Raw genomic sequence first — 18369 nt, 5'->3', positions numbered from 1 at the left:
TCGATCCTATCTCCTCTCTTAAGAGAGTCATATTACTGCTAGCCTTTGAAATGTTTTCCATCTCTAATAGTATATCTCTTTCACTAACACCACCATAAAATAACATTGTTCTCTTTACTTCAAAGCCAGTTTGCTGTCCCAGTGGCCTAGCTGGCCCGAAGTGTTCTTCCCTTTCCAAACCATTTTTCTTTCTTTCTTTTTTTAAATTTTATTTTTTATTTTTTAAAATTTGCATCCAAATTAGCATACAGTGCAACAATGATTTCAGGAGTAGATTCCTTAATGCCCCTTACCCATTTAGCCCACCTCCCTCCCACAAACCCTCCAGCAAGCCTCAGTTTGTTCTCTATATTTATGAGTCTCTTCTGTTTTGTCCCCCTCCCTGTTTTTATATTATTTTTGTTTCCCTTCCCTTTTGTTCATCTGTTTTGTCTCTTAAAGCCCTCAGATGAGTGAAGTCATATGATTTTTGTTTTTCTCTAATTTCACTTAGCATAATACACTCTGGTTCCATTCACATCGTTGAAAATGGCAAGATTTCATTCTTTTTGAATTCCAAGTAATACTCCACTGTGTGTGTGTATATGCACACACACACACACACACACACACACCACATCTTCTTTATCCATTCATCCATCCATGGACATTTGGGCTCTTTTCATACTTTGGCTATTGTTGATAGTGCTGCTATAAACATGGGAGTGCATGTGTCCCTTCAAAACAGCACACCTATATCCTGTGGATAAATGCCTAGTAGTGCAATTGCTGGGTCGTAGGGTAGTTCTCCTTTTAGTTTTTGGAAGAACCTCTATACTGTTTTCCAGAGTGGCTGCACCAGCTTGCATTGACACCAACAATGCAAAAGAGATCCTCTTTCTCCGCATCCTCGCCAACATCTGTTGTTGCCTGAGTTGTTCACGTTAGCCATTCTGACAGGTGTAAGGTGGTATCTCATGGTGGTTCTGATTTGTATTTTCCTGATGATGAGTGATGGTGAGCATTTTTTCATGTGTCGGTTGGCCATCTGGATGTCTTCTCTGGAGAAGTGTCTATTCATATCTTTTACCCATTTCTTCACTGGATTAGTTGCTTTCTGGGTGTTGAGTTTGAGAAGTTCTTTATAGATTTTCGATACTAACCTTTTATCTGATATGTCATTTGCAAATATCTTCTCCCATTCTGTCGGTTGCCTTTTAGTTTTGCTGATTGTTTCCTTCGCTGTGCAGAAGCTTTTTATTTTGATGAGGTCCCAGTAGTTCATTTTTGCTTTTGTTTCCCTTGCCTCTGGAGACGTGTTGAGTAAGAAGTTGCTGCAGGCAAGATGAAAGAGGTTTTTGCCTGCTTTCTCCTCGAGGATTTTGATGGCTTCCTGTCTTCAATTGAGGTCTTTCATCCATTTTTAATTTATTTTTGTATATGGTATAAGAAAGTGATCCAGGTTCATTCTTCTGCATGTCGCTGTCCAGTTTTCCCAGCACCACTTGCTAAAGACACTGTCTTTATTCCATTGGCTGGTCTTTCCTACTATGTCAAAGATTAGTTGGCCATATGTTTGTGGGTCCATTTCTGGGTTCTCTATTCTGTTTCATTGATCTGAGTGTCTGTTCTTGTGCCAATACCATACTGTCTGGATGATTACAGCTTTGTAATATAGCTTGAAATCTGGGATTCTGATGCCTCCTGCTTTGGTTTTCTATTTCAAGATCCCTTTGGCTATCTGGGGTCTTTTCTGGATCTATACAAATTTTAGGATTATTTGTTCTACCTCTGTGAATAATGCTGCTGTTACTTTGATAGGGATTGCATTGAAAATGTAGACTGCTTTGGGTAGTATCCACATTTTAACAATATTTGTTATTCCTATCCAGGAACATGGAATCTTTTTCCATTTTTTTGTGTCTTCTTAAATTTCTTCCCTAAGCTTTCTATAGTTTTCAGTGTATAGATTTTTCACCTCTTTGGTTAGATTTATTTCTAGGTATTTTATGGTTTTTTGTGCAACTGTAAATGGGATCGATTCTTTGATTTCTCTGTCGCTTCATTGTTGGTGTATAGGAATGCAACCGATTTCTGTGCATTGGTTTTATATCCTGCAACTTTGCTGAATTCATGATTCAATACTAGCAGTTTTTTGGTGGAATCTTTTGGGTTTTCCATATAGAGTATCATGTCATCTGTGAAGACTGAAAGTTTGACCTCCTCCTGGCCAATTGGATGCCTTTTATTTCTTTGTGTTGTCTGACTGCAGAGGATAAGACTTCAAATACTATGTTGAATAACAGTGGTGAGAGTGGACATCCCTGTCTTGTTCCTGAACTTAGGGGGAAAGCTCTGTTTCTCCCCGTTGAGGATGATATTAGCGTTGGGTCATTCATATATGGCTTTTATCATCTCGAGGTATGCTCCTTCTATCCCTACTTTCTTCAGGGTTTTTATCAAGAAAGGATGCTGTATTTTGACAAATGCTTTATCTCTGGCTATTGAGAGGATCATATGGTTCTTGTCCTTTCTTTTATTGATGTGATGAATCATGTTAATTGTTTTGCAGATATTGAACCAGCTCTGCATCCCAGGTATAAACCCTGCTTGGTCAGGGTGAATAATTTTTTTAATGTATTGTTGGATCAGGTTGGCTAATATCTTGTTGAGGATTTTTGCATCCATGTTCATCAGGGAAATTGGTCTACAGTTCTCCTTTTTAGTGGGGTCTCTGCCTGGTTTTCAAATCAAGGTAATGCTGGCTTCATAGAAAGAGTTTGGAAGTTTTCCTTCCATTTCTATTTTTTGGAATAGTTTCAAGACAATAGGTGTTAACTCTTCCTTAAATGTTTGGTAGAATTCCCCTGGAAAGCCATCTGGCCCTGGACTCTTATTTTTTGGCAGATTTTTGATTACTAATTTGATTTCCTTACTGGTTATGGGTCTGTTCAAATTTTCTATTTCTTCCTGTTTCAGTTTTGGTAATGTATATGTTTCTAGGAATTTGTCCATTTCTTCCAGATTACCTATTTTATTGGCATAGAATTGCTCATAATATTCTCTTATTATTATTTTTATTTCTGTTGTGTTGGTTGTGATCTCTCCTCTTTCATCCTTGATTTTATTTATTTGGGGCCTTTCCTTTTTCTTTTTGATCAAACTGGCTAGTGGTTTATCAATTTTGTTAATTCTTTCAAAGAACCAGCTTCTGGTTTCATTGATCTGTTCTACTGTTTTTTTGTTTGTTTGTTTTTGTTCTTTTTGTTTTTTTGGTTTCGATAGCATTAACTTCTGTTCTAATCTTTATTATTTCCTGTCTTCTGCTGGTTTTGGGTTTTAATTGCTGTTCTTTTTCCAGGTCCTTAAGGCATAAGGTTAGGTTATGTATCTGAGCTCTTTCTTCCTTCTTTTTTTTTTTTTTTTTAAATTTTTTTTTTTCAACATTTATTTATTTTTGGGACAGAGAGAGACAGAGCATGAACGGGGGAGGGGCAGAGAGAGAGGGAGACACAGAATCGGAAACAGGCTCCAGGCTCTGAGCCATCAGCCCAGAGCCCGACGCGGGGCTCGAACTCACGGACCGCGAGATCGTGACCTGGCTGAAGTCGGACGCTTAACCGACTGCGCCACCCAGGCGCCCCACTTTCTTCCTTCTTTAGGAAGGCCTGGAATGCTATGCAAACAAATTTTCAATACTGCGTAAATATCACTCTTAATCCATGTATTCTGTGATGGTTAATTTTATGCTTCACCTTGCTGGTCTGTGATGTCCAGTTATTTGATTAAACACCGGGCTTCGAACTTGCCATATTTTTTCCCCCATTTTTTAATGTGATGAACACTTAATCAGTGAAGTTTGAGAAAAGGAAATTACCCTACATAATGTGGGTGTACCTCCTTCAATGAGTTGGAGGCCCTAAGAGCAAACTGAGGTCACCTGAAGAAGAAGGAATTTTTAGTCAAGCCTGAAACAGAAAACCTGCCTGACCTTGCAGCCTGCCTGGCACAGCTGGGGAAGATGGACCCAAGATTGCAATACCAACTCTTACCTGATTCTCTGCCCTGCTTGCTTGACCTGTACATTTTTTACTTGCCAATCCCCACAATCGTGTCAGCCGATTCTTTAAAATCTCAATCTATCTTTCTGTCTTTGTCTCTCCATATGTGTGTATATGTATATATGTATGTGCGTGCCTATTTACATTACATTACATTATATTATGGTAGTGTCTGTTTTACTGAAGAATCCCGACCAAACACAAAGTGATTCCATAAAGATTTCTTCCTTGATATACCTCATTGTCTCCACAGCTTTGCTGTTGTTGACTCATTCTCTAACACCCTCTTAAGTCCCTGCTACTCACCCTTCAGAGAATTCAGTCACCCATTCTCCAGGAAATCTGCCCTACCCTTCTAATTCTCCATTATCTCAATTTCCTTTGAATTTCTACTAAAAAGATATGATGTTTAACAACGTTCCAATAAAGCTTTAGATCACTGGAAGGAAGAATAATAGGACTGATTTTCTTCCACATATGAGGAAGGTTGCTATCATCTGCTAGGCTGAAGAAAAGCATGTTACATTGTTAAAATAATGTACTCATTAACATTTTATCAGAAGTGTACTGTAATTTTTTGTTTGATAAGAAATATACATAAGGTTGTTCACTTATGAAAGAGCAAGCAGCCTTCCCGTGAAGTATTATAACCTTATGAATGGTAATAGCTATACAAATCTAGAAAGTAAATTATGTAAAGTTATCCGGAACTAATACAAGAAGATTCTTACAGGTATATGCAACACACCTTTGTATATATATTGTGAATGTAAAGTATTAATTAATTTAAAAGGGAATGACTGAAGAGTGATCATGAACCTCTCCTTAATCATAAACTTACCTGGGTCTTCCTCATCAATTTGGGGGGATAGTTCTGATACTGATTTCTGAAAGGAGGTTACTCGAATGTCATGTTGATCTGGTTCTTCCTGAGATTCATCCTCTTGTCTTCTTTTAACAGAAAATGAGATTGCACCTACAACACATCAGTACAAGATGCTATATTAACTAGGGACTTGTTTTCTAAAAGAAAAGGTCAATTTTAGGTTTTAAACATGCTTTAGTGTGAAACTAATAAGGAACCAAACACAAATTGTAGGTGTTACTACCAGATTTAAACCTGATGGTGGTACAGAACAATTTAATGGAAAATCCATTAATATTTATTTTAAGTATAAGTGATGGTCAGTTTTTATTTACAAAGTAGTGTCATACGTAGGTTCACAACTGGGGCTGTTACCAGCTGTGTCCCTCAGTTTGCCCAAATGTGAACTGGACGTGACACTGGTGGCAGCTGGTGACACTGGATAGTACAAAATGTCCCTGGTATTACACTGACTCCATCTGGGGCTCCGGCAGTGCTTCCAACAGTTTACGCATCTCTGAGTGGGCAGGATTGGCCCCAGACTGTGGCTGAGATGGGCTAGAGCCAGGTCACAGACTGCTTCAGAATCTGCAGTGGGCTTGAGGTTGGCAGGCCTGGCCACAGAATATGTATGGGCGTGTCACCCTCTGGGTCCCTGGGCAGGCAGGACTGCTTCCAGACAGCAGCTATGAGGGGCTGAACCTGGATTATAGGGCTGCTCCCAGATGTGCAGACAGACCCTGGTCTATGAGCCTAATTCTGGGGCATGCACAAGCACATCTCCCAAGACGAGGGTTCCCGGACCATGGCTGAGAGTGGCTGGCCAAGTTACAAGGCCATTTCAAGATCTGCAGTTGGACCAAGGCTGAAGGACCTGCCTCAGGGACACAGACAGGTGTGTCTTCTGGCAGGTCCCTAGGGGTGCAGACATCATGGCTGAGAGGGGCTGTGAGACAGATGTGAAGTGATATCTCCTTGTAGTTTTGGTTTGTATTTCCCTGATGCTGAATGATGTGGAACAACTTTTCATGTGTCTGTTTGCCAACTGCATGTCTTCTTTGGAGGAATGTTTGTTTACATCTCCTGCCCATTTTTAAATTGGATTATTTAGATTCTGGTTATTGAGTTGTAGAAGTTCCTTATATATCTTGGATACTAACCCTTTATTGGCTATATCATTATTGTTTTTGGTACAAGGGTAAATGGTATTGTTTTCTTAAATTCTCTTTCTGCTGCTTCATTTTTGGTGTATAGGAATAAAATAGATTCCGTCATTGATTTGGATCCTGCAAAATTAACATTTACTGAATTCATTCATCAGTTCTAGTAGTTTCTTGGTAGAACCTTTAGTGTTTTTTTACATAGAGTTACCATGGCTTCTGTAAATTACAAGAGTTCTATTTCTTCTTTACCAGCTTCGATGCCATTTGTTTCTTTTGTATTTTTAAAAATTATTTATTAATGTTTACTAATTTTTGAGAGCAAGAGGGACAGAATGTGAGCAGGGAAGGGGTAGAGAGAGAGAGGGAACACAGAATCCAGAGCAGGCTCTAGGCTCTAAGCTGCCAGCACAGAGCCCGATAGAGGGGTCAAATTCACCAACTGTGAGATCATGACCTGAGCCAAAGTTGGACATTAAACAACTGATCCACCCAGGTGCCCCGGTTGTCACATATTTCTTTATGTTGTCTACCTGCTGTGGGTAGGACTTCTAGTACAAAGTTGAAGAAAAGTGGTGAGAGTGGAACCCCCTGTCTTACTCCTGACCTTAGGGGAAAAGCTCTCAGTTTTTCACCATTGAGTATTATGTATTATTTCCGTTTTAAAGAAGGGAAATCATGTAAGGGAAAAGTCATAAACAGCGTTCCATTACAATTGAAATTTTTGTAACCACTCCACGATGTAAACATATATGAAATCATCACAGTGTACATCTTAAATGTATAGAACTTTTATTTGTCAATTATACCTCAATAGAGCTAGAAAAAAAAACCTCCGTTATTCGATGGACACCATTAAGAAAATTAAAACGAAAACCACAGACTGGGAGAAAAAATTTTTAAAGCACATATCTGGAAAACAAAAACAAAAACCATGTTCCAGAAAAAATTTTAAAAAGCCTAAATATTCAGCAATAAGAAAACAAACAACCCAATGTAGGACAAGGGATGGGCAAAAGAGTTGAAAAAGCATTTCACAAGAATACGTATAGATGACAAAGAAGCACAAGAAAACATGCTCAACATTATTATTCATTACAGAAATGTAGAGTAAATCCACACTGCAACTGAACTACACACAGATGAAAATCGATCAAAGTGCAATGGCGAATCAACTGGAACTTTTATGCATTGCAAATGAGAATGGAAAGAGAGACATTCTCGTTGAGATACTGTTGGCAGTTACTTCTTTAAACACTGTAAATTCAACTACCATATTATCCAGACATTCCACATATAAGTGATTTACTCAAGATGAATGAAAGTATATGCCCACACACGGATTTATGTATAAATGTTCATATCAGCTTTATTGATAACTACCAAAAAAATGGAAAAACCCAAATGTCCATCAAAAAGTAAAATATCCAAATATTGTGGCGTATCTATTTCATGGACTACGACTCAGTAATAAACGGAATAAAGTATTGATACATGTACTGTGTGGATGGATCTTAAAATAATTATCTTGCAGAAAAGAAAACAATTCCCCAAAAGGGTTAAACCTTATGATATCATTCATATACAATGCTATTAAGTGCATATATAGTGACAGAAAACAGAAATGTTGCCGAGGGCAAAGGTATCTTATGCCATGAGGGAAGAGGAGGGTAAAAGGATTAAAAATGGACACAAGGAGACTTCTTGTGGTGACCTATATTCATTATCTGATTTGTAACCATGGATTCATGGCTGTATGCATGTGTTAAAACTCAAAATATATACTTTAAATATGCATAGCTTACTGTATGTCAGGTAAACCACAATAAAACTGTTTAAAAAGCACCCTTAGGGATTCCTGGGTGGCTCAGTTGGTGGAGCATCGCACTCTATTTCGGCTGAGGTCATGATCCCAGGGTCATGGAATTGCGCTCTGCATCCGGCTCTGTGATGAGTGTGGAGTCTGCCTAAGATTCTCTCCCCAACTCTCACTCTGACCCTCTCTCCTGGTCATGCTCTCCCTCTCTCTCTTAAAACAAACAAACAAACAAACAAACAGCATACTCTATATTAGAAATTATACTAACTACTGCTGAACAGGATAACAATAGGATAGGAGAAGTGTCACCCCAACTGAATGTATTGTATAAGCAGGATGTGTAAGGGAAGTTCACAGCCAACTATGGGTATCTTTCCTGCAGTAGGCAATATCATAAATGAGATAATAAATGCAGGAAACTTAATGAAGCCATCATATTTAGGTATTCAGAACACTTGAATCTATCTATCTATCTATCTATCTATCTATCTATCTACCTATCTTATCTGTCACTTCTATCCATCTAAATCTCTCTGTTCCATAAATTCATGTCTATTTCACTGATATCAAATGCAACCATCTCCTCATTTGTTTGGATTCATTTTACCGTGGAGGTGACTTATTAAGTCTCCATGTAAAGCCTTCATTTATTTTGTTAATTTTACCTTAAACTTATTTTTAGAAATAATTTCTACGTAAAATAATGAATTTTCATATAAAAAAGCATCCTTAGGCTTCATCCGAGAAATGAAATGGGGAAGATTGCTTTTCACAAAAATGCAGAGTGGTAAGAGGCAAATGTTCACAAGTATTTGTAAAATTTTTTGAAGTTCCAAGCTAAGGAAAAATACCTGAGGTTACCTGAAGAAGAAGCAATTCTTGGTCAAGACTGACACAGAAAACCTGCCTGACCTTGCAGCCTGCCTGGCACAGCTGGGGAATTTGGACCCAAGACTGCAATACCAACTCTTACCTAATTCTCTGCCCTGCTTGCTTGACCTACAGATTTTTCACTTGCCAATCCCCACAATCATGTCAGCCAATTCTTTAAAATCTCAATTTCTCTCTCTCTGTCTCTCCATATGTATACATACATATATATTTGTATGTGTGTATGCATGTGCCTATTTACATTACATTACATTACAGTATATTATGGTAGTGTCTGTTTTACTGAAGAATCCCGACTGAACACAAAGTCATTCCATAAAGATTTCTTTGATATACCTCACTGTCTCCACAGCTTTTCTAACGCCCTCTTAAGTCCTTGTTACTCATCCTTCAGAGAATTCAGTCACCCATTCTCCAGGAAATCTGCCCTGTCCTTTCCAATTCTCCATTATTCTCAATTTCCTTCGAATTTCTACTAAAAAGATATGATGTTTAACAACATTCCAATAAAGCTTTAGATCACTGGAAGGAAAAATAATGGCACTGATTTTCTTCCACATAAGAGGAAGGTTGCTACCATCTGATAGGCTGAAGAAAAGCATGTTACACTGTTAAAATAATTTACTCATTAACATTTTATCAGAAATGTACTCTAAGTTTTCGTTTAGTAAGAAATACATATAAAGTGGTTCACTTATGAAAGAATAAGCAACCTTCGATGAAATATTATACTCTTATGAATGTTAATTGCTGTACAAATCTAGAAAGTAAATTATGTAAAGTTAATTCAGAGCTAATACAATAAAATTCTTACAGGTATATGCAACACACCTTTGTATATATATTGTGAATGTAAAGTATCTATTCATTTAAGAGGGAATGACTGAAGAGTGATCATGAACCTCTCCTTAATCATAAATTTACCTGAGTCCTCATCAGTATTTTCGGGGGATGGTTGTGATAAGGATTTCTGAAAGGAGGGTACTTGATTATCATCTTGATCTGGTTCTTGCTGAGATTCATCCTCATGTCTTCTTTTAACAGAAAATGAGATTGCACCTACAACACATAAGTACAAGATGCCATATTAACTAGGGATTTGTTTTCTAAAAGGAAAGGTCAATTTTAGGTATTAAATATGCTTTAGTGTGAAACTAATAAGGAACCAAACACAAATTGTAGGTGTTACTACCAGATTTAAACCTGATGGTGGTACAGAACAATTTAATGGAAAATCCATTAATATTTATTTTAAGTATAAGTGATGGTCAGTTTTTATTTACAAAGTAGTGTCATACGTAGGTTCACAACTGGGGCTGTTACCAGCTGTGTCCCTCAGTTTGCCCAAATGTGAACTGGACGTGACACTGGTGGCAGCTGGTGACACTGGATAGTACAAAATGTCCCTGGTATTACACTGACTCCATCTGGGGCTCCGGCAGTGCTTCCAACAGTTTACGCATCTCTGAGTGGGCAGGATTGGCCCCAGACTGTGGCTGAGATGGGCTAGAGCCAGGTCACAGACTGCTTCAGAATCTGCAGTGGGCTTGAGGTTGGCAGGCCTGGCCACAGAATATGTATGGGCGTGTCACCCTCTGGGTCCCTGGGCAGGCAGGACTGCTTCCAGACAGCAGCTATGAGGGGCTGAACCTGGATTATAGGGCTGCTCCCAGATGTGCAGACAGACCCTGGTCTATGAGCCTAATTCTGGGGCATGCACAAGCACATCTCCCAAGACGAGGGTTCCCGGACCATGGCTGAGAGTTACAGGGCCATTTCAAGATCTGCAGTTAGACCAAGGTTGAAGGGCCTGCCTCACTGACACAGGTGTGTCTTCTGGCAGGTCCCTAGCAGGGGCAGACATCATGGCTGAGAGGGGCTGTGAGACAGATGTGAAGTGGAATCTCCTTGTAGTTTTGGTTTGTAATTCCCTGTTGCTGAATGATGTGGAACAACTTTTCATGTGTCTGTTTGCCATCTGGATGTCTTCTTTGGAGAAATGTCTCTTCACATCTACTGCCCATTTTTAAATTGGATTAGTTTCTGGCTATTGAGTTGTAGAAGTTCTTTATATATCTTGGATACTAACCCTTTATTGGATATGTCATTATTGGTTTTGGTACCATTGTAAATAGGACTGTTTTGTTAATTTCTCTTTCTGCTGCTTCATTATTAGCATATAGGAATGCAATAGATACCATACATAGATTTGAATCCTGCAAAATTAACATTTACAGAATTCATTCATCAGTTCTATTACTTTTCTGGTAGAGAGGTTCGTTAGGGTTTTCTACATAGAGCATCATGTCATCTCCAAATTGCCAGAGTTTTACTTCTTCTTTACCAAATTGGATGCCATTTCTCTCTTTTTTTACTTTTTGAAATTATTTATTAATGTTTATTTATTTTTGAGAGCGAGATGGAAAGAATATGAATGGAGAAGGGGTAGAGAGAAAGGGAAACACAGAATCCAAAGCAGGCTCTAGGGTCTAAGCTATCAGCACAGAGCCCGATGCAGGGCTCAAACTCACGAACTGTGAGATCATGAGCTGAGCTGAAGTTGGACCGTAACCCAATGAGCCACCAAGGTATCCCTGGATGCCATTTATATCTTTATGTTGTCTAACTGCTGTGGCTAGGAGTCTAGTACTATGTTGAAGAAAAGTGGTGAGAGTAGATATCCCTGTCTCACTTCTGATCTTAGGGGAAAAGCTGTTTTTCACCATTGAGTATGATATATTATTTCCATTTTAGAGAAGGTAAACTGATACAAGATAGTTCAGTAGCTTCCCCAAAGTCAGTCGGCTCAGTATAATATAGGCAGAATATGTAGATGTGCATTCTGGTTCTAAGTCCATACTTTTTTAAAACTCAATTAAAACATTTAATTTTTTGAACACTTTTATGTTTACAGTAAAATGAGTGGAAAGTACAGAGTTCCCATATATCCCCCCTTACATTGCCTACTATAAACATCTTGAATTATTGTGATATATTACTTAAATGTTGAGCCAGTAATGATATACTATTATTAAGTAAAGTCCATAGAGTGCATTCTGGCTAGTTTTTTGTGTTAATACATTCTATGGCTTTGGCAAATATGTAATTTCACGTACCTACCATTACAGTATCATGTAGAATAGTTTCACTTCCCTAAAAATCCCGTGTACAATACTCATTCATCCCTTCCACCCAACCTATAAAGAACTGTCAACCATTGATCTTTTACCTCTTCTAGAATGTCATATAGTTTGAATCATACAATATGTAGCCTTCTTAGATTTACCTCTTTTACTTAGCAATATACATTTACGTTTCCCCCATATTCTTTGTGGTCTGATAGGTTACTGTTTTTATCACTGATAAATAACCCAATGTATAGATATACCACTCTTTAACTATTTATCTATTATATGACATTGTAGTTTTCCCCGTAATTTGGCAACTATGAATAAAGCTGTTATTAACATTTACCAGCAGATATTTGGATGGGCATAAACTTTCAATTCATTTGGGGAAATACAAAGATGTATGATTGCTATATCATGTTATGAGTATGTTTACTTTTCTCATTTTTTCTTTTTTTGTATTTGTGTGTTTATTGACTTACTTATATATTTTAGGAGAGTGACAAAGAGAATACCTGAGTAGGGGAGAGGGGAAGAGAGAGAGAGAAAGGATCCAAAGCAGGCTCCACACTCAGCATGGAATCTGATGTGGGGCTCAATCCCATAACCCTGGGATCACGACCTGAGCTGAAGTCAAGAGTTGGATACCAATCCAACTGAGCCACACAGGTGCCCCAATACCTCTTAATGGACAGAACAACTAGACAGAATACCAATAAAGACACATAGGATGTGACCATCACTTAGAACCACTAGACCTAACTGGCTCATATAGAACATCCACCCATCAACAATGGAGAATCCAACTTCTTAAATCAACTTTGGACACTGTCCAGAATGGATCACATGTGAGGCCACAAGGCATATCTTAATAACTGAAAAAGATTTAAATCATAGAAAGCATGTTGCCTCATCACAATGGCATGAAATTATAATCAGTAACATAAGGAAAAAAGGAATGTCACAAATTTGGACACTAAACAACATACTTTTAACCAATATTTCAAAAAAAACTTAGAAAAAAATAGAAGTCTGAAACTATATAGATGATTGACAATGAGAACACAGCATACGAAACTGGTGTGATGCAGTGAAAGCAACACTAAGAGGGCAACTCATAGCAGCAAAAGCATATGTTAAAAACAACAACCTAAAATCAACAACCTAGCTGCACACAATACAGAAGTAGAAAAAGAAAAGCAAATTCAACCCAAAACTAGCAGAAGAAAGGAAATGATAAAGATCAGAGTAGAGGTAAATAAAACAGAGAAGAGAAAAGCAAAAACCAGAAAGTTTCTTTCTTTGAAAAGGTCAACATCACTGGCAGAATTTTCAAGTGATTAAGAAAAAAGAAATGAAGGCTCCCATTAATAAATTCAGGAAAAAAGTGGGGACATTACATTGTTTTCTCCAAAATAAAAAGTTTTATAAGAGACTACAATGAACCATCATATGCCCCCCAAATTGGGTAACTTAGATGATATGGACAATATCCGAGAAACACACAATCTAGTAAAAATGCTCATGAATAAAAGAAAAACAGAACAGACATAAATCTAACAAGGACATTGAATTCGTAACAAAAACTCTACCCACAAAGACAAGCCCAGGACGAGATGGCTTCATTGTTGAATTCTACCAAATACTTAAAGAAGAATCACTATCTTCTTTTTCTCAAAAACTTAAAAATTGATAGAGGAGGGAAAACATAGCCTCGTTCTAGGAGGCTAGCACTGCCGTGATACAAAAGCAGACAAAGATAGGGCAAGAAAAGAAAATTAAAATCCAATATCCCTGATGAACACTGATACAAAACTTTTCAACTAAATAGTAGCAAATCGAATTCAGCAGCATACCAAAAAGATTCTATACCATAGTTAAATGGTTTTTATTTCAACAAAGAATGAAGGAATGAATGAATGGTGGTTCAACATACAAAAATCAGTGAGTGTACTGTAGCACATTGACAGAATGAAAAAAAAAAACACATGATAATCTTGATTGATGGATAAAAGTGTTTGACAAAATTCCACATCAAAACGTTCATGGCAAAAATAAATTAGGAATAGAACTTTCTCAAAATGATAATAGCCATATGTGAAAACAAACAGCTAATATTATACTCCCAGTGGTAAAAGACTGAAATTTTTTCCTTTAAGATTAGAAACAAGATAAGGATGTCTCTGGTTTAGGCTTCCACTCAACATAATACTGGAATTTCTAGTCAGAACAAGTGTGCAAGGAAACGTAGCAAAGGTATCCATATTGGAAAGGAAGAAGTAAAATTATCTGTTTGCAGATGACACAATCTCATATGGAGAAAACCTTAATGATCATGGACACAAAAAGGATAGACCTAATAATAAATGCATTCACGAAATATGCAGGATACAAAGTCAACAAACAAAAGCAGTTAAATTTCTATACACTTGTATTGAAAAATTTTAAGTGGACCTAAGTAAAACAATTCAGTCAGATAAAACCATGATTTGGATAAACTTACATAATGTTAAACAACGTGCGCAAGGAATAATAAGGAAACCTAATCAATATTTCAAGTACGATGAACTAGTCTCAAGATTTAAAAGCACACATTCTCCATTCTTTCTCATTTCAGCCTACTTGTATACTCAGCACATTTCTTCTTTCTCCAATACACCCATCCAAACGTTATTACACTTTTATTGTCCCTTAACAAAGAGAAATGGAACAATCATTTGTAAAACAATTCAAAAGCCCTACAGGAGTGTAACAAGACCATATGTTAGATACCAACAAGAGAAATTAAGTATTTATCTTAAAACTTAGAAATAAGTGAAGAGAACTATGGAATTATAGGTCTATTTAGTAGCTTATCTTTTAATTGAAAGAACACTTTGAAACAATGTTTCTTAGAATTATGCCACTAATTTATGCACAGTTATTTTCCCAATAAAAAAATCTATGTTCTTGGGAATATAATTTTAATTTTTTTCCTAAACAGTTACATTTTTAAATTGCATTTTTATTTTTGGTTATGAATTAGCTAAGGTAGAAGAGACAAACAGTCAAATTCTTATAAACTTATTACAAAGAGTAACATTAGACTCAGTAAGTATCAGCAATGAACCTTCAAACCAAATGCCATCAATAATGATTATGAAAATATGTGTTTCAAAAGATGATAATATTTTTCCACACTAGGCACGTGTGATTCCTTTGCTCCCTATATTCCTCCGTTTGGGCCAAGGCCAACCAACCCAAAGGGAAGAAAGGTAAATAAAAGGTTGATTGTTGGTGGTTCAGTTTAAAAGCATGACAGGAAAACTAAAGGACTGCTTTGGAAAAACTATAGGTATACAAGACATAATAGTGTACAAAGCAACTCTCTAAGATACAGCATTATTGACTTAATGGAGGTTTTCAGTTTATCTGAAATGAGTGTTACCAAAAAAAAATCCAATAGGGATCATAATTATAGCTATTATATTTTCAATAGATCAAGCTTTGATTCTGACAAATGGATTTTTTCCCCTCTGCTAAACGCTCTACGGGTTTGATTTTTTCAAAATGTATTTTAAACAGTCAAACCAACATTTCCTAGTATATAGTTTGGTTTTCATTAGGAATTGTTTTTCCCTAATTTCATACTATCTTGTAAAACGTCAATATCAGACTCAAGTTTAAAGCCTGAGCAATGCAATTTAGTACCAGTGGTTAGCCTTTTGAAAACAATGTGAAATCATTTATTGAATGCTCACTCTGTGTTAGGTATATGCTAAATGCCTCCCATTCATTACCTATTGAACTCCTTTAATAAACGTATAAATTAATTCCTCACTGGACTCATTTTCAAGTTCAGCAAGCTGGGCTGTAGAGAAGGTTGGGCAACTCACTCCAGGTCACATAGTAAGTGACAAAGGCATAAATAATACATAAATGTATTTATCAAACGTAGAATACGGAAAATGGCATATTAAGTCATGCCTAAATATCACCAAATACACCACAGAATAAGTGGGCTTTTGCGTGGAAAAATAGCAAAGTAACTCACATACTTACAAAACATTTATTTTTGGTCTAGAGTAATAGGTTTCAGATACTGCCCACTGATTATCTAAACTATTTCACCCCTTAGAAAACTTCCAAAAACAAGTTTCCATGACAACAGTTAAACCTGGCAAGGTCTTTGGCCTCTTTGCACTTGGTCTCCCTACACACACCCTCTTCCTTCCATTGGCTTCATGCTTCACCACTCCCTATTGCTAATGAGGAATACTGTGTTTAAGGAAATTTTCTGTATGGCTGGGCTTTTATCAACTTGTCAATTTCTTGGAGGGACATGAATTCTGTCAAGAAGTGTTTTCATACATATCTGCTCTACGCACATTATACCACACATGATTGAATGAATTTTCATTGTTTTGTTTCTCTACTATACTATCCTATGAAATCTGAGTAGCAAGACTAAAGATGAAAGCCTGAGGAAATCTCTGCTAATCCTTCCTTCTTCTATCTTTTTCTTACTTCATTTTTACCACCTTCCTAACTCATTTTCTTTTGTTGTATTTTCTCTCTGGGGGACCAAAAGGCAAGGCGGAAAAACAAAATTTGGTGGCTAATGAAGAACAGAGATAAAGAGTCCAGTGTTGTGGCCATATCTGCTTTTATTCTATGTACAATACAGCTCTTGTTTTCTACTCCATTTAAGCGCCTTATTTTTAAGATAAAATGCATAGTAGCCTAGTGCCCAAATGTAGCCCTCTAGGCTCCATTTTCTTTTTCTGTGGTTTTATGCTGTTTGCTGTTTATATAACAAATTTTTGAAATGTGTAACATATACGACAAAAAGGATTAATAAAATCTACAGGATTCAGATTTCTGTTGTAAAGGATGGCTGATTACGTTTTTGCTTAGGAAGAACCTATGCTTTCATTACTGGGGCAAAACTTTAAAGCAGCAACAATCCAGACTGCCATTAAGGACACATGTTTCTTCCTGATTCATGCAAGAAAAAGGTAATAAATTTCATTTCATTATAACTGAAAACTTCTGTTACCAGTTCAGGATGTATACATATATCATATCGTCACAGTGAACATCTTAAATGTATACAATTTTTATTTTCAATTATCCGTCAATATAGGTAGGAAAAAAACTTCTGTAATTCGATAGACACCATTAAGAAAATTAAAACAAAATCACAAATTGGAAGAAAAAATTTTAAACCACATATCTGAAAAAAAAAAACATGCATCCAGAATAAATTTGAAAAAGCCTAAAAATTGAGCAATAAGAAAAGAAACCACCCAACATACAGGAAATGATGGGCAAAAGAGTTGAAAAAGCATATCGTTAGAAGACCTATAGATGTCAAAAAAGCACAGGAAAACATGCTCAACATTATTATTCATTACAGAAATGTAGAGTAAATCCACACTGCAACTGAACTACACACAGATGAAAATCGATCAGATTGTAATGGCCAATCCTACAAACTATGGTCAAGGGTATAGAGAAACTGGAACTTTTATGCAGTGCAAGTGAGAATGGAAAGAGAGACAATCTCATTGAAATATTGTTGGCAATTACTTCTTTAAACATTGTAAATTCAACTACCATATTATCCAGGCATTCCACATATAAGTGATTTACTCAAGATGAATGAAAGTATATGCCCACACACGGATTTATGTATAAATGTTCATATCAGCTTTACTGATAACTACCAAAAAAAGTGGAAAAACCCAAATGTCCATCAAAGGTAAGTACAGCAGCATATTGTGGCTTATCCATTCCATGGACTACTACTCAGTAATAAAAGGAATAAAGTATTGATACATGCACTCTGTGGATGGATCTTAAAATAATTATGTTGCATAAAAGAAAACAATCCCTTAAAAAGGTTAAACTGTGTGATGTAGTGTATATACAATGCTATGAAATGCATATATAGTGACAGAAAACAGAGAAATGATTGCCAAGGGCAAGGGTAGCTTGTCGTGCGAGGGGAGAGGAGAGTAAAAGGATTAAAAATAGACACAAGGAAACTTTGTGGGGTGACCTATATTCATTATCTGATTTGTAACAACGGATTCATGGCTCTATGCATGTGTTAAGAATCAAACTATATACTTTAAATATGGATAGCTTATTGTATATCAATTAAACCACAATAAAACTGTTTAAAAAGCACGCTTTGGCGGTGCCTGGGTAGGTCAGTTGGTTGAGTGTCCAAGTCTTTATTCCGCTCAGGCCATGACCCCAGATTGTGGGATTGAGTCCTGCATCGGGCTCTGTGCTGAGCATGGAGCCTGCTTAAGATTCTGTCTCTCTCTCTGCCTCTCTCACCTGCTCATGCTCTCTCTCTCTCTCTCTGTAATGTAAGTAAATAAATAGCACACTTTGTATTTCAGATATTATACTTAACACTGCTCAGCAAGATAACAATAGGATTTGAGAAGGGTCACCCCTAACTGAATGTACT

The 18369-nt window shown here is 36.9% G+C and overlaps 1 protein-coding gene across 1 annotated transcript in view; it reads right to left on the bottom strand.

Annotated features, from left to right (window-relative positions):
• CFAP47 (cilia and flagella associated protein 47) overlaps nucleotides 1–18369 on the bottom strand; it is a 544467-nt gene that overhangs the window by 155518 nt on the left and 370580 nt on the right. Inside the window, exons 51-52 of the mRNA XM_047075775.1 lie at nucleotides 9700–9834; nucleotides 4882–5016 (exon numbers count right to left, since the gene is read on the bottom strand). Coding sequence (XP_046931731.1) covers nucleotides 4882–5016; nucleotides 9700–9834 — 270 coding nt within the window. The remainder of the gene's footprint in view (nucleotides 1–4881; nucleotides 5017–9699; nucleotides 9835–18369) is intronic.

Source organism: Lynx rufus, unplaced genomic scaffold, assembly GCF_022079265.1.
Source record: "Lynx rufus isolate CCGP_SWC_20201006 ecotype Redwood Valley unplaced genomic scaffold, mLynRuf1.p SCAF_14, whole genome shotgun sequence".
Classification (NCBI taxonomy): domain Eukaryota; kingdom Metazoa; phylum Chordata; class Mammalia; order Carnivora; family Felidae; genus Lynx; species Lynx rufus.
The sequence above is the reverse complement of the archived record's forward strand: the minus strand, read 5'-3'. Positions and strand labels throughout refer to the sequence as shown.